A 24,927-nucleotide genomic window follows, 5' to 3' on the forward strand; every position below is an offset into this window, starting at 1 on the left:
AGAAACTAGTTAAGAGGTGTCATTATTACATGGTAGAGTATGACTGTCAAGTATAATTTTCATTCATGGTAATTTGTACAATATACTCATTTGTGGTGTGTTGTTGATCTCTATAATTATTTATGAGCTTAACTCAAGAAGATCCATGGGATCATTATAATATTACAGTGTTGGAAAGCTGTTTTAACAATGCGATCAGATACACGAGTGCTGATCATTTCCAGAAATGCTCACACAGTGTTTCAAAGAATCTTATCTTCTGAGAGGTTAGACCTATTGCACCTCTCCATGAATTATTAGCAATTTATTGCATTTTTTCCCTATATTTCCTCTTGTACTGGGTTGGGGTCACACCTGAATGTTTTATCACGGCTAGAGAGATGGACACTCTTACGTGGCAATTCTGGCACAGCACAACATGAAGACTGACCGTGAGAACAATGCAGCTCAAAGTAACTGAAGCGTTTTAAGTGACATGAAGTGACCGAAACATTAATACATCCAGGCAGATTAAAACAGTGTGCAGGACCAAGACTCGAACTCGGGACCTTTGCCTTTCGCGGTCAAGTGCTTACCATCTGAGCTATCCAAGCACGACACACGCCCCATCCTCACAGCTTTACTTCCGCCAGTACCTTGTCTCATAATACTGTGAGGACGGGGCAAGAGTCGTGCTTGGATAGCTCAGATAGTGAGCGCTTACCTGCGAAAGGCAATGGTCCTGAGTTCGAGTCTCAGTCTGGCACACAGTTTTAATCTGCCAGGAAGTTTCATATCAGCGCACACTCCGCTCCAGAGTGTTAATCTCATTCTGGATAAATACATCCAATTTGTCAATAATAAAGAACACTGAATAGTAAAAACATTACTTGTTATAAGCCAAGATATATGTAAAGACAATAATGAGTACCTAGTATTCAGTATTTCCTATCACTGTAGACATTTCTTTGTACAATATTATTTATATAGAAAGTAAGTTTTAGTTTTCAATTGGGCAAACACATGGCTCTCATGGCAAGAAATACAGTATAAATCCCTCAACCATTTCCTATCTTCTGGTCCCATAATAAAAAAGTACTTCCCTGGACCTTATACACAACATTATTCATATGGCCACAGTAACAACTTCTACTGCCTGCTGGCATGAGCAAGAACTGAAGTACACCCTTCCAGCAGATACTGTATGCAGATGTGATGGTACTTGGTAGGTGATAAAAACTTTTGTCTTTTTAAAAGTTTATAAGAGGAAGTATGTATTTATAGGAAAAATATAACTGTGATTTTATAAAACGAACAGCCTAATCATTGAAAATGTCAGTGTCAGAGAAACATGACCAGAAATGAGAAAGTGAATCTTTGCAGTCCTTTCTTGTTACTCTTTTTCAAAATGGTCTTCTCGCTTGTTCTATGGAACGAGGGGAAGCTACAATTGCTTTGCACTTGTGAGGGGTGTCGAATAAGTAATGCAACACTTTTTTTCTGAATACACATTGGTTTTATTCAGGATTCCAATATACCATATTATTCCCCACTCATTTGGCTACAAAAGGATGGAAGTCGGAAGGTGTGAGATTCACCATGACATTTTTTTTTGTGGTGTGACACCACACCATGGATTGCCATTTTGTTTCCTGTTTGAAGTGATGAACCCACATTTCATCACCTGCAATGATGTTCAACAAAAAATTGTCACAATCAGCCTCATAATGCACAGGCAATTCTGTACAGAGTGTCCTTCGACTGCTCTTTGTGGTTCCAGAATACTATTTACGATCTTCCGTTAGGCGGAAAAGAACGCAGCAGGTGCACATACTTGAGTAGCCCAACTGGTGGAAGAGTATGTGAGCACTACCAACAGACATCCAGTTGAGTAACGAGGTGTTTGTTTGTGATCCACCGGTCACCCAAATGATAGTGTCCACATATTCCAAAATTGCAGGAGTCACAGCTGTGCATGGCCAGCCAGCACACAGAGATCAGACAGGTTCACGTGACCTTGTTGCGATGATGACAAATGCCTTGTCCAATGATTCACCATGCTTCTGTTCACAGTCAGGTCTCCATACACATTCTACAATCACCTGTGTATATCTGTGATGCTCCAGTTTTCTGCCAAAAGAAACTCAATGACAGTTCTGTACTTCTATAAAATCACTGTTACATATGCCACCAATTGGAACTTCACAGAACTACAGGGACTGAAACAGGAATATTCCACAACAAATTCTGCATTTTTCAATCAAAACTGGCACAGAAAAAAAAAAGAGTGTTGCTTTACTTATTGAATGGTCCTTGTAAATGACAGTTTTGTTACACTGGATAATACGACTTGGCTTTATAATTCAAATTTCTCAGCAATACAGACAACAAACAAAACAAATTTTTAGTATTATTTAATTATTTTTGGTGCAATGAAGACATAATTCCTATCCAGTACAAACTGTTGGCATACGGACAGACAAAGGCAATTTCACAGATTTTTGCACTCAAGCTGCCACGTAATCATGACATTTAGTTTCATAATCACACAACAAAGTGTTTCACACATGCACGGGGCACTTTCAAGGGAAACAGCGAAAGATCTCAAAAATAGCTACAAAACACATTTAACACTGCCAATGTCCTCAAAACATTTGTGACACTATCCTTGTAATTCCTTCACGGCCACAATGAATTCTTCAAACCTTGCATTTTCTTTAATGTAAGCGAGTTTGGGGAACTGGAGTGTTTTTCTGAATGTGTGTGTTCTTTTTAATTCAATCCCCATCAAATTAAAAATAAGTTGTTTCTCACCTTGCAATGTCGAATGTCATTCCCATTTCATTCTTAAAGCCTTGTGGCAATAGATCACCAGACAGCCTCTTTTTGTGCAGGCACACACTGGACTTGTGAATGCGAAGAAATAGCAAAAGGAAAACAGCACTGGCGCCATGATTCTACCAAACTAAAAAGAATTGTGCTGGCTGAAAAATGCCACACCACAATAAAATTTAAAAGAGAGAGAGAGAGAGAGAGAGAGAGAGAGAGAGAGAGAGAGAAAACCCTCATGCTGTAGCGGGCATTACTGAGAAGGACTGAAAATAAGCTGAGACAGCCCTGGCATTGGGATGCACAAGGCTCGCATACCTGGCATGGATTAAGTTTGGGATGCCACGGCCGGTCCTGATCTAAAATGTGCGAGTGTGCACCTTGAGATAGAAAAGAATTTTCTCTTTGAAGGATGTGGACATTTATCACCAACTGCATCCCACATACAGTACTATAGTATAATGCAATAGTGGTCCTGCAATTGTGGTAGTAGTCATTGAGCACCACACCATGATAAATGACAAACATCAAAAAATAGTAGCCATGACTTTCTGCAGGTTGAAGATACATAAGTTGTTAGGTGCATTTTGTCTAGTGTTTCAGCAGATATTTTAATTTCTGCTTTTGCAATATGTAGACAGAGTTGGCCCAAATAAATACTGCTCATCATGTGTTTCATGTAATGTCTAGTTTCAATGGAAAGTGTTGGCTTGTTTCCAGTTACAAATAAAATTATTTTTAAAACTTAATTTTATGTGCGCTTTCGATAGGGTGATCTCAAATTAGTATAGTGTGATATTTTTTTAGCGATATGTGTCACTAGCGACAGTAGAAAATTAAGAATAACCACTAATCCCCAGCTGTGACTGAGTAGCACTGCTGCATGGAGGTAGCAGGCAGCAAAAAGCCAAGACAGCATGTGAGACAGGGTAAGTTGTGTAATGAAGACAGGGTGAACACATGTTTTACAGTGTTTTACTGTCCCTGTTAAAACATATCTCCAAATCCAATAATTTACTATATTAATTTGGGACCACTATCTGTTGGACATGTGAAGTTCAGCTTTAAAAGCTCTTATTTGTAATGGGAAACAAACTGATGTTTTCTGTCAACATTGGGTATTGCATGAAAGATGTGATGAACAATATTTGTTTGGTATAACTCCAACTTCATATAGTGAAAATGAAACTACAAATATCTGCTGAAACACCAGAGAAAATGCACTTGATGACTCTTAGTACACACACGTGGTATACGAAGAAAATGCTCCCAGCTGCAGAAACATAAAACTCATTTTTCTAGGTGAGGGCAGTTCTGTCATGTCAACAATTCTGTTGTGAGAATGATTGTTAAGTTTGGTGTTGGTATGATGAACAGCTTTGGCAATGCCCAGGTGTCACTCAATAAATAACTACTTCAGCAATAGTGAAACATTTCTAACCAATCACCTTATCCAATGTCACTGGTTCATGCATGGGCATACTGGTTGTATCTAGATAAGCTTCCAACTGCAAAATAAAACTACTGGTTTATGCTGAAATGTGTACCATTGTCCTTCGAAGAGCAGTTTGACTTGATCACTCTATGTTGTAATTAAGACAACAGATGGCACTCCTGTAGCAACTACTGATAACTCAATGCCCAAACTATAATCAACTGCTATCCGACACAGCATATTAATGATTTTGTAATGAACAAATATAGAAGGTTGGTTGGTGATTAAGGGGCTAAGCAGTGAGGTCGTTAGTCCCTTGCTCAAGGGGGAATTTGTCTGGAGTTAGTGACGTCAACAGAAATTTAAAGGGGTCGTAAAAGTATGCAGGACTGGTAAAATTGAGGCATTGAAAGCATTACTGATGCCAGAGCTGATGTACATCGATCAGAACAGACAAAGCACCTCTCAGGGCTCATCTGTGGTGAGAAAAACCAGACCTGCATCAGACCCCCTTCCCCCACCCACCAACCCTACTATGGGCAAAGACAGTCACAGAGTAAAGAATTCCTTTTAGCTGGGAGAAGGTTAAAAATGTAATGGGTACTAGTTTGAACTAACAATAATGAGATGAAGTGAGCAAATGTAACTTCTACTGTTGGAAAGACAACTGAATCAAATTTTGCATATTGTCATTATGTTATTTGCTATAATCTGTATACTTTTCCATTTCTTTGGTCAAATAATTTAAACAGTACCTCATTGCATATTTTTAGTATTACAACACATACTTTACTTGCCACTTTCAAAATGTCTTACATTATTCTTAGTAATTACGTTCACAAATCTGTACACCACTTTTTTAATATCAGTCTTAGAATTCTCACAATTTTTTAAATTTATGCTTATGATACACAGCAATTTTTATTTCGCAAAAATGTACATAAATTGACAGTAATTCACTTTGAAAAACTTTGTACCACAGGAAGTTGTGTTACAGTATGTACAAAATATGCAGTGAATTTCACCTTTTTGTCTGCAATGCTTCAGCAGAAAGTGTTCATTGAACAATGAAAAATGAAAGTTGCAAGAAATGCAGAAAAAAATTATTAACATTTATGCCAGAACCAAGCACCTTAGTGCTGGCCATATCTGTGCATTTGGTCTTTGTGGTCTTCATGCAGCTCTTTTCTTCTAATCTGATCTTCTGGTTTGCCTTTTTGCCAATATCTTCCACTGACATTTCAGAACAACCAATATGCACATCATCAATCCTCTTCAGCAGGTTTCCTGTACAGCAACCTGCATCAAAGCCTCATCTCATAAGGATCCTGATTCTTCCAGAGTTATCATTGAACACCAGGCAAGCATCATACGAGGAAGTTTTAACAACAGTGCATCAGAAAAATGTTGTCTTTATGCATCTTAATTTGATTTCATTTGATAATCCGGTGTAATCATCAGACTACCAACCTTACAAGCAGTTTGCAGAGCACATTGATGATCCTAAGTGTTTATTAGCTGTCAATGGATGTTGGGTTTTTGTCTGGCTTAATGATTGAGTAGATAGTACTATCTCTCCACAGCGAAAGAGGAACACCTTCAAGTCAAATACAGTCAAAGACATTGAGTAGATGGAGTCTCAGTAACACTCCTATGTTGTGCCATCTGATTATGAATTTAACCAGGTCATGGGGCTATATTGTGACAAGACAAGAGCCTGAAGCAGTCCTCAGTCAGTGAAATGTTCATTATATAATTCAGGGTGGGGTGAAAGATAGAGAGACGTCTTCAACTTATGCATTTGAATGGTAGCTGGATAAGAATAGGATTCTGACACTATTGCAAAGTGGGCTGCATCAGTACAAATGCCACACTGAAGGAAGAGACTCAGAACAGCTATGATATTTGGTGGCCGAAAGGATTATGGAGCTTGGCCCACACTTGGGATGAAGAAACATAGGCTCCTTAGGAAGAGACACCATGCTCCCAGCATTCCTTCTTACTGCATTTAATTAGACAGTGAGAATTAGTGCAAAGCCTCACTTCCGGCACTTACACATTAAGCAAAGGGGTGTGCAGGGATGCCAACTGCATTTCGCTCCAACACACCATTGGGGCGAAATTACCAATGTTCCGGAATTATTTGAACAGACCTCCTATATGGAAACCAAGGAGTCTCAATGATAGTCTCAACAGCGTTTTCGAAGCAATCTGCAAGTTTAAACAATCTAAAAGGGTACACGAGTTGTGGCAGGTCTTGAGCATGACAAATATCCACAGCAGATTTTGCATACAGTAATATGGTTTTGGCCACATCATTCAAATAGTTGCTAAAAATTTAAGCCTGCAGAGTAAGACTAAAGTAAATGCTTTTGAACAGATTATAAGTCACTATTGCAGAAGGCACACCACTGGCATGGTCTCATCTTCAGCCATCTGTCACTCTCACGATGAACACATTTGTAACTGTTACAGCAGCTGTGTTAAACAATTTGTCAACTAACAAAACCAACTTTTGGTAATTTTCAGTCGAAAGTGATCATTCCGGCAAATGAACTGATGTGGACACAAGTATGAGGTATATGTAGCCATGCCTCCAAGAAAAACTTTTGTACATTCTCAAAAGTGAGACATTTTTGAATCACTTATCACTCACTTTTGGTCTTCGTGAGAGACTGGACGAAAAATGGTATGTCAGCGGGACAGTTAAACTGTATTGTGCAGTTCACAACAGACGTCAAGCATGTATAATGTGCTAGCAAACAGAAACTACTGTACCAATGTTATCACAAAGTAACTTGATATTGAAGCTTTCACTCTTGCATAGTGTTGAGACAATGAACTGAATGTGTTCCTTAAGGAAACATGAGGCTCACTGCACAGGCATCTCCTGATGCCACATTTCAATATTACGTTTTACTGGAGTGTTTCAGTTGTGCAAGCATCCCCTTTTGTGACAGCAGTTTCTCACTGGTGTGTTATCTCATTGCTCCACACTTAGTTACATCAAGACGTAAGTCACTAAGCTGGCAGTCTGCAACCAGAATACAAAAAATACTGCAACAACTTTGTACATAAGTGTGGTGCATGCCAACACAACAAGATGAACAGTCTGTTGCAATCCCATTTGGTACTTTCACTTCTCTGCATCAAAAAGTGATTTAAGCATGTCCATATTGACATAAGGAGCTCAATACTGTCATGAAGACGACTGATACTGAAGGTAAAATCTTCTAGAAGATTAGGCCCCACTCATCATATTCCCCCACAAACTTCAGAATTCAATGTTTTGCCAAAATATACAATACTGAAGTTTGAGCAGGAAAATGATTTGGCCTAATCTCCCAAAAGATTTTACCCTCAATGACAATGACCACAAAAGATTTCAGATTGAGATATACGAGTATATACTGCATCAGAGGTTTGCACGTTGGGCCAAAGTGTTCCCCATATAAGATGTAACAGCTGTCACTGTTAAAAAAATTTCTTTCACATGTGGCTGGATCATTCCAGCATTTCAATTTGCATTAAAATCAACCAGAGCAAGGAACTAAAATTATATCTAATTAAAGCATTTGCCATTCTACTTAGTATAAATCATACACAGACACCTTGCTACCACTGAGCAGCATAAAGATTATTATAGTAGAGCGGTTGTTTCATAGATCAAATGGTTCAAATGGCTCTGAGCACTATGGGACTTAACAGCTGTGGTCATCAGTTCCCTAGAACTTAGAACTACTTAAACCTAACTAACCTAAGGACATCCCACACATCCATGCCCGAGGCAGGATTCGAACCTGCGACCGTAGCAGTCGCACGGTTCCGGACTGCGCGCCTAGAACCGCGAGACCACCGCGGCCGGCGTTTCATAGATCATTCACCTAATAATTCGATAGTAAGTTGCAATTTAACAGCCACTACGCAGCATTCCAAAAAATTCACACTTACAAAATCAGTGTGTCAATGAAGTCTGCAGCCCATTGTTCATACATAAAATTAATGTAAGTTACAAACTAATTACTAAATTACTTACTTAGAAATAAAAATAATAAGGATTACTTACCATACTCCAAGCTGAACATCCTCTGTTGTCTTAACATAAAAATTTCTGGTTCCATCAAGACCATACTTCTTTGGCACATTGAAGTCAGGATTCCTTGGCCACCTCACTGAAAATAAAAATAAGCCTACAGCATTTTCATAACATGTATTAACAAATTTTTTGTGGAGGATAAATATGGTAAGGGAAGAAACCAACTGCTTACCACACAAAGGAAGAGTTGAACAGCAGACAGACACACTTAGAAAATGATTATTACTGTAGCTGCACAACCTCCCCCTCCCCCTCCCCTCTCTCTCTCTCTAACCAACTAACTAACGAAATAAGTAACTCAATCACACACTTACACCTACACTGTGGCCTGACCGGACAACTTTACATGTGCACTGAAGTATTCTGCAGCATATAAGGTTTCTTACCATTCCCTACCAAATGGAAGAAACTACCTGTTACTACTATTTTTGCTTTTTCTTTTTTATTGTCACTGATTAGAATCCTGTGACCAATAACACAATTTAATGTTCCAGTGACACCGAGATGAAACACCAACTCAGTTGAAGGTGGTTTCGTCTCACTGAGATCGAACACCACCTCACCCACCTCAATAGGTGAAGTAACGAGCTGTTGTCTGTTGAATGAATAGTTCACCTAAAGAGAATTAGAGAATCATAAAATATCTAAATTAGGGGGACCAGAGACAGATTTGAGCCCTATGCATCTCTGGTTTACAACCACTGCCATAACGATATGTTACATCCATTGGTCTCTGCAGCTTTCACTTTTCCCTAGCATTAGAAGTTTAACAATTACAAAGATGTTACCCAAATATTTAAAATTTTCTGTTATATACACAAACAAGCAAAATATGAAATATGCCTTCTATGTCTTTAAAAAAAACTGACATTTCCAAAACAATTTACTCACTTAATGTGAAGGACATATTCGACTTTAATCTATGGGACCTTCGCAACATATCCAAATAATGCTCCCGAAATAGTGGGCACACCTTGTTTCATTGAGTAACTTTACTCCCAGAGTGTCTTCAGAGAATGGTGATAATAGTTACTACTATCTTTTACACAACTGATTGTTGGAACATTAACACCGCGCGACTGCAACATGTACCTACGAAGTATGAATCCATACAGTAGATGGAATTGTAGGTAAACTCTCTCCGCAACTTACTGTCACAACCTATATAAAACATTTACTCTCAACAGAAAATACTAGACATCCCTTGAATTTAAAGGAGTGACAGTGTTTAACGAATAGAAAACCACCCACTTCTTCCTGCACATAATTGTTACACACATTTAATTAACATCCCCACAGTATGACCACAAATAGAATAGGAGAAATTTGATACTGAGATATGATGATAAATAGCCTCGTCCATTCTCTCAGAATTAATTTAAATTTTTCATGTATTTGTACTACGGCAGAAAATTAAAAAAATCCTCTTGTATACAAAGAGACATGATTTTTCATATAAATAGTCACACAGTGCGGAAAAACGAAACTGGCATTCTACAGGTTCGATTGTGAAATGTTACATACCTTAATCACAATGGTAGGTTAGAAAATTTAAAAAGGGAAATGAATAGATTGAAATTAGGTAGAGTGGGAGATAGTGAAGCTCAGTGGCAGGAGGAACAGGATTTCCAGTCAGATGCGCACAGCAATATAAATAAAAAAATCAAATAGTCATAATTAATCAGTCTAATAATGTATAAGAAAATAGGAATGGAGGTAAGCTACTACAAACAGCATAGTGAATGCATTATCATAGTCAAGATGCACACAAAGCCTACATGCACAACAGTAGTAGAAGTTTGTATGCCAACTAAACCACAGAAATTATGGAGGTACTTCAGGGAGAGGAAAATTTGTGGTGGGTGACAAATTCGCTAGTACAAAGAGGAAGAGAAGGAAAAATATAGTAGGAGAATATGAACTGGGGGACTGGAATAAAAGCGGAAGCTGTCTGCTACAATTCTGTGCAAAACATAATTTAATCATCACTAGCACTTGGCATAGGAATCATGAAACAAGGCTAGGTACCTGGAGTTACCTGAAAGATCACATTTTATTTGTTTTGAACACTAGATTAAAATTGAATAATTGCAAAAAGGTAGGACATTAAGGAGGTAGAATCTGATTAACTTGAAAGAACCAGATAGGAATATCAACAATTTAAGAAAAGACAGATTGCTACTTACCATAAAGAAGACACATTAAGTTACAGGCAGTCATGGAAGTGTGTCAATGGTGCACGTGTGCTACTTAATGTGTCTTCTTTATGGTAAGTAGCATTCTGTCTTTTCCTACATTGTTGAAAGACTAGAGGTTGTTGAGAGTTTCAGAGGGAGCAGGAATACAGTACAAGTCAAATGGGTAGCTTTGAGAGAGAAAATAGTGATGACAGCAGAGGGTCAAATACGTGAAAAGTTAAGGTTTAACAGAAATCCTTGAATGTCACAGGAGCTACTGAATTTAACTGATAAAGGAGAATTTTTTAAAATGCAACAAATGAAACAGGCAAAAGGGAATACAAACATGTAAAAACTGACAGGAAGTGCAGACTGTGGAGAGGACAAGTGCACAGATTTAGAAGCATATTTCACTACTGCAGGAAAATTAAAGAGGCCTTTGGAGAAAAGAGAAGGAGGCTTATGAATATCAAGAGCTCAGACAGAAAGCAGTGAGGGGAAAGCTGGAAGGTGTAAGGAATATATAGAGAGACTATAAAAGGAAAATGAACTTCCTTGCAATATTACAAAAGGCAAGAGGACATAGATGAAGATGAGATGGGAGATACAATACTGTGAAAAGAATTTGTTGGAGCACTGAAAGACCGAAGATGAAACAAAGCCCCTGCAGCAGACAACATTCCCCTAAACTACTGATATCCTTGGGAGAGCCAGCCATGAACAAACTATTGCATCCGGTGTGCAAGATGTATGAGACGGGGGAAATACTGTCAGAATTAATGAAGAATTAAAAAAAAAAGGTGTTGACAGATGTGAATATTACCAAACTACCAATTTAATAAGTCATGGTTGTAAAATACTGACAAATTATTTGTAAAAGAACGGTGAAACTGGTAGAAGCCTACCTCTGAGTAGATCAATTTGGGCTCCAGAAAAATGTAGGAGTACATGAGGCAATACTGACCCTACGACTTATCTTAGAAGATAGGTTAAGAAAAGGTAAACTTACATTTACAGCATTTGTAGACTTACATAAGGCTTTCAACAGTGTTGACTGGAATATTCTCTTTGAAATTCTTAAGATAGCAGGAATAAATTACAGAGAGCAAAATATTATTTACAACAAACCAGACAGTATCTATAAGAGTTGAAGGGCATGAAAGGGAAGCAATGGTTGAGAAGGGAGTGCGACAGGTTTGTAACCTATCCCTGATGTTATTCAATCTGGAGAGTAAGCAGTAAAGAAAACCAAAGAAAAATTTGGAAAAATCTAAGTTCGGGGAGAAGGAATAAAAACTGATGTTTGCTGATGATGTAATTCTGTCATCACTATAAAGGACACGTAAGAGCAGTTGACCGGAATGGACAATATCATGAAAGGAGGCTAAAAAACTAACAAGTACAGAAGTAAAACACGAGTAGTGGAATGAAGTCAAATTAAATCAAGTGATGCTGAAGCAATCAGATTCAGAAATGCGACACTAGAAGTAGTAAATGAGTTTTGCCACTTGGGCATTAAAATAATGGACAATGGCTGAAATACTGAAGATATAAAATTTAAAACAGTAATAGAAGTGTTTCTGAAGATGAAAAATTTGTTAATATCAGATATAAATTTAAGTGTTAAAAAGCTCTTTCTGAAGCTATCTGTCTGATGTGTAGCCTGGTATGGAACTGAAACAGTGGCAATAAGCTGTTTATACAAAACGAGAGTATTAGCTTTTGAAATATGGTGCTACAGAGGAATTCTGAAGGTTAAATGGGTACACTGTGGAACTAATGAGAAGGTGCTGAGCAGAATTGGTGAAGAAGAAATTTGTGGCACAATTTGACTAAAAAAGTATGGGATCAGTTTGTACGAAAAAGAGTGAGACACCAAAGAATCATCATGTTTGGAGACTGCAAAGGAATACCAAGAGATTAATACAGTAAGGAGGTATAATTGGATGTAGGTTGCAGTAGTTATTATGAGATGAAGAGGGTTGCACAGGATAGATTAGAAAGGAAGCTGAATGCAACGTCTTCAGACTGAAAACCATAATGCCAAGGTAACATACCTTCAGTGGTAAATAATATGAGGGGGGGGGAAAAAAAAAATCACAAATTTTGAATACAGCAGTTAATATTTGATTACTGTACTCTTTTGAATGACAGTTTCTGCAACGTCAATGAGAACTATGAGCTAATAAGTAATATACATAGGTAAACAGGTTAGCACACACAGAAGATAATAAGCAAAACATGCAAAAGACTACAAGCAGATTATCAACAAACATACCTAAAAGTCACAAGATACCTTTTACAGACTTAACTCAGATGTATCTCCAATTCTTTTATGTGACTGTTTGACTGCCTCTATTCCTCCTATTTCTTTAAAGATGCATGGGCTATCTACAATAATATTATGAAAAATGTCAGACTGCTTCTCACCAAAAGGAGGTGATGTTGAGTCACCAACAGACTATGAAAAGACTGCTAAACATTTAAGCATTCAGATGAAACAGACCTCCTTCAGAAATAGAGAACACCCCCCCCCCCCCCAACACACACACACACACACACACACACACACACACACACACACACACACACACCATTGTGGCCCGACTGACTTAAGATGAACATATTTAAAATAAATCCGTAACTTTTTCTAACAACTACAATTGTTCATTTTGTGGTAAGAGAGAAAATTCTGCTGCCATCTGCAGTGCACCCCAGTGCTGCCAATTTCACCTAGTACATAATGTTTACAACCCATACCAAAAAATGAAATGTCAACTTCCATAGGGAATATGGTATAAAAACTGCTTCATCCTTACCTCTAACCATATCACAATTTATCACAAGCTAAGTCACAACAGCAGGCTTTATTTATGGAAAACATTTATATGGGAATGTATGAAGATGATACTATTGCAATATGTTTAGTTTTTAAAATCATCATTTGGCATCAATTTCTTACAACCATTAGGCAGTATGTTGTTATATGGTTTATTCTTGTTTAAACAATGAACTGGAATGGCTGCTCCTACCTGTTAATGTATACCTTGACTGGTTCCACACCCCTTACAGCCCTCCTTCATGTCGGGATGCTAACAATATAATGCAACAGTGAGGACTTTAAGTCTACTGGGAAACATGTACAAGCAATGAAAATGGTATGAGGAATGGGGGAAGAAAGCTGGAAATCAAAGTTGCACTGCAGACTACTCTGGCATCAAATTTTGAGATATTTTTTACGTATAGATATACAGGGTGAGTCACATAAGACTTAACACCATTTTTATTCCATGTGCAATTCCAGATATTGAAATGAGGCTTTCAGCAAATGATAGTACAATGAGGGGCACACACTTCTATTATGTGACAACGAGTCTTAACTCTTGTATCGATCGAGATATTGAAGAAGTATGAAAGATTCATACATATTTGTAATGGTCTCTGAAAGCACTTGAAAAGAAGAGTACAGTGATGTAATACTTGTAATTATGAGGATGAAACTTTTTGCAACAGAATCCCAGAAATGTTCAAAAATTGAAAGGAAATTTGACTGAAATTGGCTCTTGTGTTGTAATTACACTCACGTCAAGTTACACTGTTGTATATGGAGCCATCTGACTGTATTTTTCTCCACTGCTTCAACTTTCCTTGCATGCAGTCATGTAAAACAATGAGCGGGGGTTAGACACACAACTTTTATATAACAAATGTCAAAGAAATGCTGCTGAAGTGATATAGCATTGTAGGGATGTCTTTCCTTATTGTCACTGTCCATTGCACCAGTAGGTTCTGTCAAATCTTTTGATTTCGTTTTTCAAAACATGATTGAGTCATGAGGTTGTGTTCTGATAGCAATTCCCAATTATATTCATGAGATATGGCAATTACATTGTTTTGCTTTGTAAACAGCTACTTGAATTTTGTGATATTTTGATGTTTCATGTAAAATTCACAGCAAACTCTCTTCTTTCAAGAAGTGGCTTCTTATTATTTCTATTTGTACTTTTGCTGCAAGGATAAGAATACACTATAAAATTTTTAAACATTTTTCTGACATTTGTAAATGCTTTTAAACTAGTGATACTCATTTACAGCAGAGTGTCTTTTTATTAATACATTACAAATTGTGACTTCCCTTGTCTGTCTTTTGCCAGCCTCAGACAGTTTCTTCCGCATGCAAAATATGAAAATTCATAACCATAGCTAGTGAAAGGAAGACAAGACTGGCAACTTCCACTTATACAAATAACTTCACAGGAACTGATCGAGAAATGCTGCCTTCTGAAATCCCATCTCTACATTATGTACTATTCTATGATACGGGCTTCTTTTCAGAGAACAGAGTGGAGGGAATGTCAGAAATTAACCAGCAGCCACTCTTGCAAAGGATATTGATCCAAAAGTGCTAAAAAAGTGGGGACTACCGAAGAGTTGTTTTGTGCTGCCAATATTAAATTCCAGGGTTACAGTCCTCACGGACTGAAAACTGGGAAAAGACCAAAAACATATCACTTGGCAGAGGAAAGTTGGAAGTGACGGAGGCTTTCATAGCAACATTGGACAAACTCTTTGACGTCCTCAATTTCGAGTGTGAGATTAAGCTATGTTCAGAATATGAGGGTCCATGTCCAGATGGTGCTGGCTGTAACCAAGCTGACTCGTAAACTCATCTGGTTGGTTTGGACTCTTCATACTAATGAGCTCCCTTTGCACACATTTAATAAACAGTTGGATGGGAAAACGTAGTGCAACAAGTGGAGTGATAAGATTGGCGACATCCTTGACAGTGCAGCAAAACTTGAAAACAATGCTTCATTTGTCAGGATATCCTTTCTAGAGCCTTTCGTTCAGTGAGTGACATTGTTGTATTAGATCTCTCTACAGATCTGACTCATAGTTACTAGATAACTCAGACTCTAAAGACTGGTGCACTTCCAACTGATCTGGCATTATTAGAAATTTTTCTGATAAGCCACTCTCAGTGGTTAAAAACTGTGTAAACAATTTGTCGCATGGCCTTAAAGGCAGCAATTTGAAGATGTCACAACTGCTTGTGGAATACGTTGTTGGCATTTGCGATTCATGGTGGTTTACAAACAAATCTAAGTTGTCTTGGGTGGAAGGACCACGTCACATTCTTTATCAACTGAAGCTACTAAAATCCCAGAAGAAAATGGTAGCAGATTTTTTTTTTTTTTTTTTTTTTTTTGCCAACAACCCAATGTTCATCATGCTTCACAATTACTTAAATGGTGCTTTCGGCTCAAATTTGGCAGGTCGCTTGTGTACAACCTAAAACGAAGGAATCTAAGATATTTTGGGTCAACACCCCCTTGTTTTTGAGAAAATCACACCTAAAGGTTATGACAAGCAAACAACTCAAAATTGGCGGGATCGGTAGATAATTGTAAGTAGAGCATTTTTCATCATCAGGTATGGGGTCTGAAATGGGGGTAAGAAACTTTTACAACTACCGCTTCTGTACCGACAAGCAAAAAGCTTTCCACCGGCAGTGCCGATAGCGCAATGGCAAAGGTAACTGGCTCGGAATGGGAGAGCCCGGGTTCAAATCTCGAAGAAATCTAGCGGATGTTATTCTTTCCATTTGTATTTTTCCATATCTCAATTGATAGGGATAGGAGGGTGAATAAGGTAAGTAAATCAATAAGGAATGATAATAATAATAAGGTAGGCAAACTAATTTCCCAAACGTCTTGAGTTAGTAAAGTACTAAACTTTTAAGCCTTGTCGCATGAAAACAACTCCGAGAAAGAGTGCTGCGAATTCCTCATGAGGGATCACAGATAGCCAACTGCACGACGCTTGTTTACAGCGAGGTACGGGACAGAATGCACGTGCGGAGAGTTATGTTGTCCCGGTTGCCTCTTCATCATATCATAGTTGTGAATCTGGAAGAGTGAAGGTGTCCAGCACGAGCCTTAAAGAAGTCAATTGGAAAGAGTTGTTTTCCGTCATTAGGCTGCCGCGAACCTCGCAGATACATGTAGTGATTTTTCCATCGTTAATGCGCCGAATGAAATATGTTTTGTGAATGAATATAGTGTCCTTCCGTAAGTAACATATGACAAGTACTGTCTATAGTTTGTGGTAATTAGCTAGTCTGTTTATGCTGTAGTAACTAGTTATTGTTTGTTGCGTCATATCTTTCGAGATTCGAACCCAGGTTCTTCGAGTCCCAGTCAGTTACCTGGGCCGGTGCGCTATCAGCGCTGTCGCCAAATAGCATTTATCATGTGGATACAGAAGCGGCAGTTATAAAAGTTTCTTTCCTCGATTTCTGGAAAATTTTGCGTTTGCGGACCCCATACCCGATGATGAAAAATGCTCTGTTTACAATTACCTATCGATCCCTCCAATTTTCAATCGATTGCTCTTCACAACCTTTAGGGGCGATTTTCTCAAAAACATGGTGGTGTTGACCCAAAATAACTTAGATTCCTTCGTTTCAGGTTGTACACAAGCGACCTGCCAAATTTGAGCAGAATCCATTGGCTGTGTCTGAGGCCTTCCCCTTGTAAGAGACCCATCTGTTCAGCCTAGGAAAATACCTGCAGTAAATCCAAATGCAACTTCACTTTATGAAGTGATAGACTGGTCAGAAAAAGTACATGAACTTCCACTTGTAAACGTAAACTATCATAAATAAGAAAGTTTTTTCAAGAGCCAATTCAATTCCGAAGCGCCCACGTCATGGACAGTCGATAGATAGGTGTGTGAAACAAGTAACAGAGGCTCCTGGCAAAGCGTATACTCATGAGAAGCGAGGATACATTACCAGTCAGGAAGCAAGCTGAAGAATGATGTCTAGGAATTAATCAAAGCAAGATTTGATGATTGACTGAAGCTTTTTACATTTTTTACAAAGTGTTTTCAGTGTTTGATGACAAAGACAGAACACACAGAAAATTATTTGAGTTCATTAAACCACTTTTTGAGCAAATTTTTGGAGAGTTTACATAAATTTACACCCTTTTGCTGGAAATTTCAATATAAATTATAATCACGTGCAAATTTACCAAGCTAACTATTTATTAATAAAGAAAAATCTTTAAAATTAGGATATTATGCATCAAAAGGCACATTTTTGGACCCGCTCATTCACAAAAATCACAGAATTTTATTTTGCCATCTAGAATGACTTGCACAGATTAGTAGGTCACTAGTGTGAACAGGTAACTTGAACATCAACGGGCCAGTGTCTTTATTACTTTTTTCAAATCTAAGAAAGTTAATACAGTAGTTTTTTTTCTGTTAATAGGGCTGTTTACCATTATGAAGAATGAATGACCGACATTTGTTTGGGTTTTGACAAGTAAGCAGCATATAAAAACGCATGGAAAACTGCCTGATCTAACTATATTTATTATCACAGGAATCAGGAAACGTATACACATTTGACCCAGCTGTCCCAAGCTTCATCTGATGCACCAGAAGATAACATATGCCATAGACCCATACACAAAAAAATCATAGGTGACCCTGTATCTATGTTGTATAGAAAACAATGTTTTATCTTAGAAGCATAGGCCGGTCTTGTCACATATGACGGAGCCTGGCATGAGAACTCTGCCTGGAGGTACTTACACCACAATAGCTAACTCTGGGCACATTACTTTCGAATTTTAATACATTTCTCAGATTTGCAAAAGGTTTCAATGTCAGTATTAACAGGCACTGCATCACTGTAACAGTCTCTCCAAAAGCTACTGAAAAGAGTTATGAAAAGTATACGGTTTCACTTTGGGAGGGGGGGGGGGGGAGAAGGGAGGGGGGGCAAATACTTGTTTCAATGACTAAATTGATACCACAGTTCAGAGCATTGTCACTCAGGATACTATCAATAGCAGAAAAAGAAAACCTTGTTTCGATATCTGGAATTGTTTACGAAATAACAGGGCTGTCATGTCTTAGATGACTCACCATGTATGTTCAAATGGCATGAAAATTTGAAGTATAAAACCATAAGCTGTATATAGGATACGCCATATAAAAAAAATATACATACCAAAATTAAGGAATATCATTGTCCTCTGTAAAGCATACGTGTATCTGAAGACGAATGGTACAACAATGTATATAAAAAGCAATACTGCTAGAAATATCTTCAGCGTCGTCAAGACAATTCTGAAAAAAAGAGAAAAACAAATATAACAGACAAAATTTAACTTTAAAAAAAAATATTCAGACAAAGAAAGTTCTGATGATACTACTATTACATTTTCTTTCTTTTGGTTTTTCTTTTTTTCCCCCGTTCTTATCTTCTGCCTACAATGTAATAACAAAATCCAGTAGCAGTGAAACAACTAAAGTATGCATTTATTATGCCACACTGTCCTCACTTGACTTTATGCTACATATCCAATATAACAGTATCTTTTAATGTAATTTTATCCATGCTGGATCTTGTGAACTCTGCAGCCTTTCACAAAGTATTTGCCTCATATGAAAGTCAGTGTACAGCTTTAGTTACCGTGCTGCAAAGCTTGATTAATGAGTAGATCTTAATTGTACAGGCAACCGTAAACACAAAAGGAGTTGCATGAGTATTCTAACTTGTAAAAATGCTCTGCTAGTTTGTAGCATTACAGATGACAGGGTAGACAATCAAACAAATACAATGGTGCTTATGTCATTACCAACTCTTAACGAATGCCCCAGGTACGTTTTTGGTGCAACAGTGGCCCGTAAACTGTTTATCACAGCAAACAAGATGACAGCATTTCACTTCAGGTCTGTTGTTGATTATTCCATGGTGTCCAGCGAAGCAGTCCCTGATTTCAAAATTAAATATTTCGAATACTAAGATCAAAAGACAAGAACAACGAATGGTATGTTCACTGTGAATGCTATAATAATTTTATATGTACTTTTTGAAATAGTTCCAAAAGCTGTAATGCATTGGGCTGCACAGTGTGCAGCTCATACAGTATTAGTGGGCATAAATGAATTCATCCTCTGCAAGCAGTCTTCACAGCCACTTCAAATTTTTTCAAAACGTCCATCACTCATAGTATAGAGGTGCAACAAATGAGCAAGAAATTTGCCATCAAGTCCTGTAGTGTCTCACAAGGGGAAGGCCTCAGACACGGCCAACCGATTCGGGTCAAATTTGGCAGGTGTACAACCAAACACAAAGGACTAAGATATTTTGGGTCAACACCCCCACAATTTTGAGAAAATCACCCCTAAAGGTTATGACAAGCAACTATCTCAAAATTGAAGGGATTGATAGATAATTGTAAATAGAGCATTTTTCATCATCAGGTATGGGGTCCATAAACACAAATTTTTCCAGAAATCGAGGAAAGAAACTTTTACAACTGCCGCTTCTGTACCCACATGGTATACACTTTTCGCCGAAAGCGCAGCGGCCAAGGTAACTGGCTGGGAATCGGAAAACCTGGGTTCGAATGTCTAAGAAACCTAGCTGATGTTATTCTTTTCATTTGTATTTTTCCATATCTCAATTGATAGGGATAGGTGGTTTAATATGGTAAGTAAATCAATAAGGAATGATAATAATAAGGTAGGCAAACTAATTTCCCAAATGCCGTGAGTTAGTAAAGTATTAAACTTTTAAGCCTTGTCACATGAAAACAACTCTGAGTAAGAGTGCAGCAAATTCCTCATGAGGGATCACAGATAGCCAACCACGCGACGCATGGGAAAGAATGCACACTGGGAGAGTTATGTTGTCCTGGTTGCCTCTTCGTCATATCATAGTTGTGAACCTGGAAGAGTGAAGGTGTCCAGCACGAGCCTTATAGAAGTCAATCGGAAAGACTTGTTTTCCGTCATTAGGCTGCTGCGAACCTCGCAGATACACGTAGTGATTTTTCCATCGCTAATGCGCCAAATGAAATACGTATTGTGAATTAATACAGTGTTCTTCCGTAAGTAACCTATGATGAGTACTGTATGTAGTTTGTAGTAATTAGCTCATCTGTTTATGCCGTAGTAACTAGTTATTGTTCGTTGTGTCATATCCTTCAGGTGCATAATCTGAATAATGGAGAATGTACACCCTACGACTAGCGCTGTAATATATAGTTGGGAGCCTGTCACGGATGATGGCAAGTGCGAAGTTACCGATGCTGTGTTTTGGTTTGTAAAAGTGTTGCAAGACAGATGCAATTATCAATGCACTACCGGAAGCAGGGAGTTCTATTTCTCAGCATTCCAGATTGATAGGAGCAGCTATCGTTGAACAATTTTTGGAGCTGACGTACGAAATGACTTTTGCTGATACTGAAGTACTATACCATGAAAATGGAACAGGAAGTGATTCAGTGGAAGATATCCCAACTAGTTAATCGCAAAATGGTCATAACACTTTGGAAATCTCCACGTCACTGGGAATATGTGCTTCATCTGTTCCCGATTAGTATTACAAACCAGTTACTAAACAATTGAACTACGGCACTATATCCCTTGAAGTAAAAGTAAAGGTGGTAACACTAGCCAGGAATCATCCAAATTGGAATACAAAAACTGCAAAAGAATGGAGCAACAACAGCCCTGAAAAGGAAGAAGGACTTGAAATTGTGGGAAAGTGATATGGTTAAAGGACGGACAAGATACGACAAATACCAGGTGATAAATAAATGGACATACGACCGATTTGTCGAATCTCGTTGTCGTAACGAGAATGTAACAGCGAGAATACTTCAGGAGTGGGCTGCAGGTACAGCACTTCAATATACGGCCAACAAGGATTTTGCATTTGCTGCATCATTATCTTGGGTAAGAAATTTCAAATCGGAGTATAAAATTCGTCAACAGCATGTCACTAAATATGTCTCTCATAAGGAGGTACAAATATAGAAGATATACAGAAAGCGGCAGCTCTTTTCAGCACGCAAACAGCGTCACTTATGACCGGTTTTAATCATGGTTACGTGATCAACACCAATCAAACAGGATGCGAGTATTGGGTGCATTCAGCGCACATTATCGCATAAGGGGCAAAAATGAACCCTTTTCACAGTTGGTAGTAAAAACAAACTGACACATTCGTACATGGTGCAACATCCCATCATAGCCTCTGGAAAAGTGTTGCCTAAGGTTTTCCTGTGTTTACAAGAAATGAATGTTACATCTGGTCCTCGGGTTATAGAAGAGGTCAATCGTTTAACTGACTCATTGAAAAAAGTTTACATTACCTGCTTCAAATCCGAGAAGCTGACGAATGTGATTTACAAAACATTTCTTGAGAATGTTTTAAAACCATACGTTTCTGATAAGTTTTGTCTAATATTGGATTCCTGGAGCGGACAAATTAATACAACAATATATGACATAATGTTTATAGATGGCGAGGGTCAGCCGACGTGCACAGTGAAAGTAATACCACCAAACTGCACACCTGTGTGCCAGCCGTGTGATGTTTATTTCTATTGCCATGTTAAAAACTTTATTTCCAGGCTTCAGAATTGCAGTGCGCTTCTGGAAATCCAGCGGGAATTGCACAACCACACGGATGCAATAACTATTCACAGCATAATTCATAACCTACTTTCAGCACCGATTTTTCGGGCAATGATATCGTATGTGTGGTACGCATCAAAATTAATTCCCAAAAAAGACATATTTTTAAATGTAAAACAAGTTTGTTTTCCGCCGACTCTTCGGAAGGAACAGTGTAGCTGTCGATAGATTGCATTCATTAGATGCTATTGGTGCCGTGAGTATATTTATTTCAAATATTTATATGACAAGTACCATCCATCTAGTTGTTCAAAGAAAAGTGAGAACACGTAACAGTGACTGGAAGAGCCATTGTAAAGTGAGCTGGAGTAACATTTTAGTTGTTTACTATCCCAAGAGGTTTGAGAAATTTATTTGCCTACCTTATTATTATCATTCCTTATTGAATTACTTACCTTATTAACCATCCTATCCGTATCAATTGAGATATGGAAAAACACAAATAAAAAGAAGAACATCCGCTAGGTTTCTTCAAGATTTGACCTGAGTTCTCTGATTCCAAGCCAGTTACCTTGGCCATGGTGCTGAAGGTGCCGTCGGCGAAAAGCATTCACCATGCGGGTACAGAAGTGACAGTTGTAAAAGTTTCTTTCCTCGATTTCTGGGAAAGTATGCGTTTTCGGACCCCTTGCCCAATGATGAAAAATGCTCTATTTACAATTATGTATCAATCCCACCAATTTTAAGTCAATTGAGTCATAAACTTTAGGGGTGATTTTCTCAAAAACGTGGGAGTGTTGACCCAAAATATCTTAGATTCCTTCATTTTAGGTTGTACACAAGTGACCAGCCAAATCTGAGCCAAATCGATTGGTCATGTCTGAGGCCTTCCCCTTGTCAGTGAAAATGGACTCAGATGCCACACAAATCGCCAATTCAAGCTCGTCCAATGTAGGTGAATGGTTCCAGTAGACTGGTGTCTTTCAATGTGCTCCACAAAAAGTATTCACATGGGGGTCAGATCGGGTGAATATGGAGGTCAGCCCATCCCTGTACCAGTAAATTTCCAATAATCGAATGCAATGACTATTCCCAAAGTATTCATCAAGGAAGCAAAATACCTGTTTGGTGCAATCTGGTCTGACCTAATCTTGCATAAACCAATCAATGCCCAGTTGGTCCTTCAACACTAGCTATGTGGTGACAAACTGTACCAAAACTGAAATGTAATATACATTAGTGATCATTTCTCACGTGAAAAAAAGGGGCCAACAATGTCTCTGCAGCATACCACAGTCCTAACAGTGACTTGGGGAGAACACAGTGGTTTCATTTCACCCAAATGGGGATTTCTGAAACCCCAAAATCGCCAGAATATCGTTTGCAAAGCCAGCCCTCTATAACACAGCTTATACAGACTGGACCTGGTAGCTTTGGATTTTGAACAGAAACATGTGCCAGCTCCATCCCAGTATTTTCTGTGTGGTGGAATGCTTCAAATAGTCTCTGCTGCAATTCTTTAGATGGATTTCCCTGAATTTTGTTGAATATTGAAATTCTAGAAACTGTAGCAATGTTTTCTGGCGTAACTACAGTTTTGTCTGGGGCCAACATTCTCAGCCAGATTATTAGCAACACCATCTGTTGGTTGAAATTTGACAAAGAGCTGACGAATGATTTTCACCCTGGGTGACTTTTGTAACATTACATGGTGTCTGAATACTGCACCTTGTTGCTGTAGGACTTTGTTCTAACTTGTGGTATTCCAGCACCAAAAACACATTGTTCAATGGAACACATGATTTCAACCTCTTCCTGCAGTACACTAACCTCCTTTCATGTTTTAATGGTGGAACTGACTGCTCCCAGCTGTGGCACACTTATTTATAGGCACTATACATTGCAATTACAGTGCCAGTGCTTTTCAAACTATTTCAAAACTTCTGTATAAAATTCTTACAGCTTTCACAATAAATAGTACATTCATTGCACTTGTCTGTCTGTCTATCTTAGTTATTGAGACATTTAATTTTGAAATCAAAGACTCCTTCACTCGACACCTTATATGTCAACAGATGTTGAAATAATGATGATCACACCAGATGACAAGGTAAGACCATCAGAGGCCTTAGACTGCAATCATTAGGATGTTAGTAATGAACATCAGAGAAGTGAAGGAGAGAAAATGAGCAGTAAACCAAGATTGGTAAATAAGAGTATGGCCACCAAAAGAAGCAGAAATGAAGAAACACTATCAGAGGAAAATATAATTAAAATCCCACTGGGTGAGCTGCAAAATGCCAAAAAAGAATGGAGAAGATTTCAGAACACACTGGTAGAAGTGACAGACAAGGTGTGTGGAAGATCCAGTCATAGAAGGAGATACAATGAGCACTTTGGCAGAATTATGAAGTTAAAGGATTAGGTTTGAGGAATAGGAAGAAGGCATTTGGAGTATAGTTTCCCACAAAGGACATCAGAAGCAAGCAGAGAATACTGAGTAGAAAAGAGGGAGGTACAAAAGTTGTCGTAAAGGAAAAGAGAAAGTGGATGAAAAAATATACATGTGGAACATGATAGTAAAGGTAATAAGCAATTACTGTATGTTACAATAAAGAAATTGGAGAAGAGGGATGGCAGAGAATGTTAAAATGGTTGAGGAAGACGGGAATGAGGGAGGAAAGGAGGAAGACCTAAAAGAACTGTGGAGATCATATTTTTAAGATTTGCTGAAACCAAACGGAACAGAGGAGGCAAACTGTACAGCATTATGGCAGCTGTTTGGAAGGAAACAAAAACTCCTGAAAACTTGAAGAAGGGAACAATTATATGAATAACTGTATCCGTTTTCAAGAAAGTAAGTTGGAAGGACAGAAAAACCTGAAGGGGCATTACCCTGATGTGCCAATGCGCAAAATTTATGAGAATATTCTGGAAAGATCAAGCCAAAAAATAGTGTAACA

The 24,927-nt window shown here is 38.2% G+C and overlaps 1 protein-coding gene across 5 annotated transcripts in view; it reads right to left on the minus strand.

The window, feature by feature from the left end:
* The window catches only part of LOC124776617 (lysophosphatidylserine lipase ABHD12), a 101,817-nt gene that overhangs the window by 51,570 nt on the left and 25,320 nt on the right, over window positions 1-24,927 (minus strand). For all 5 annotated transcript variants that reach the window (XM_047251703.1, XM_047251701.1, XM_047251704.1 and 2 more), the window contains 2 exons: window positions 18,543-18,661; window positions 8,310-8,415 (listed from right to left, as the gene is read on the minus strand). In XM_047251703.1, the coding sequence (XP_047107659.1) occupies window positions 8,310-8,415; window positions 18,543-18,661 (225 nt within the window). The remainder of the gene's footprint in view (window positions 1-8,309; window positions 8,416-18,542; window positions 18,662-24,927) is intronic.

Source organism: Schistocerca piceifrons, chromosome 2, assembly GCF_021461385.2.
Source record: "Schistocerca piceifrons isolate TAMUIC-IGC-003096 chromosome 2, iqSchPice1.1, whole genome shotgun sequence".
NCBI classification, from domain to species: domain Eukaryota; kingdom Metazoa; phylum Arthropoda; class Insecta; order Orthoptera; family Acrididae; genus Schistocerca; species Schistocerca piceifrons.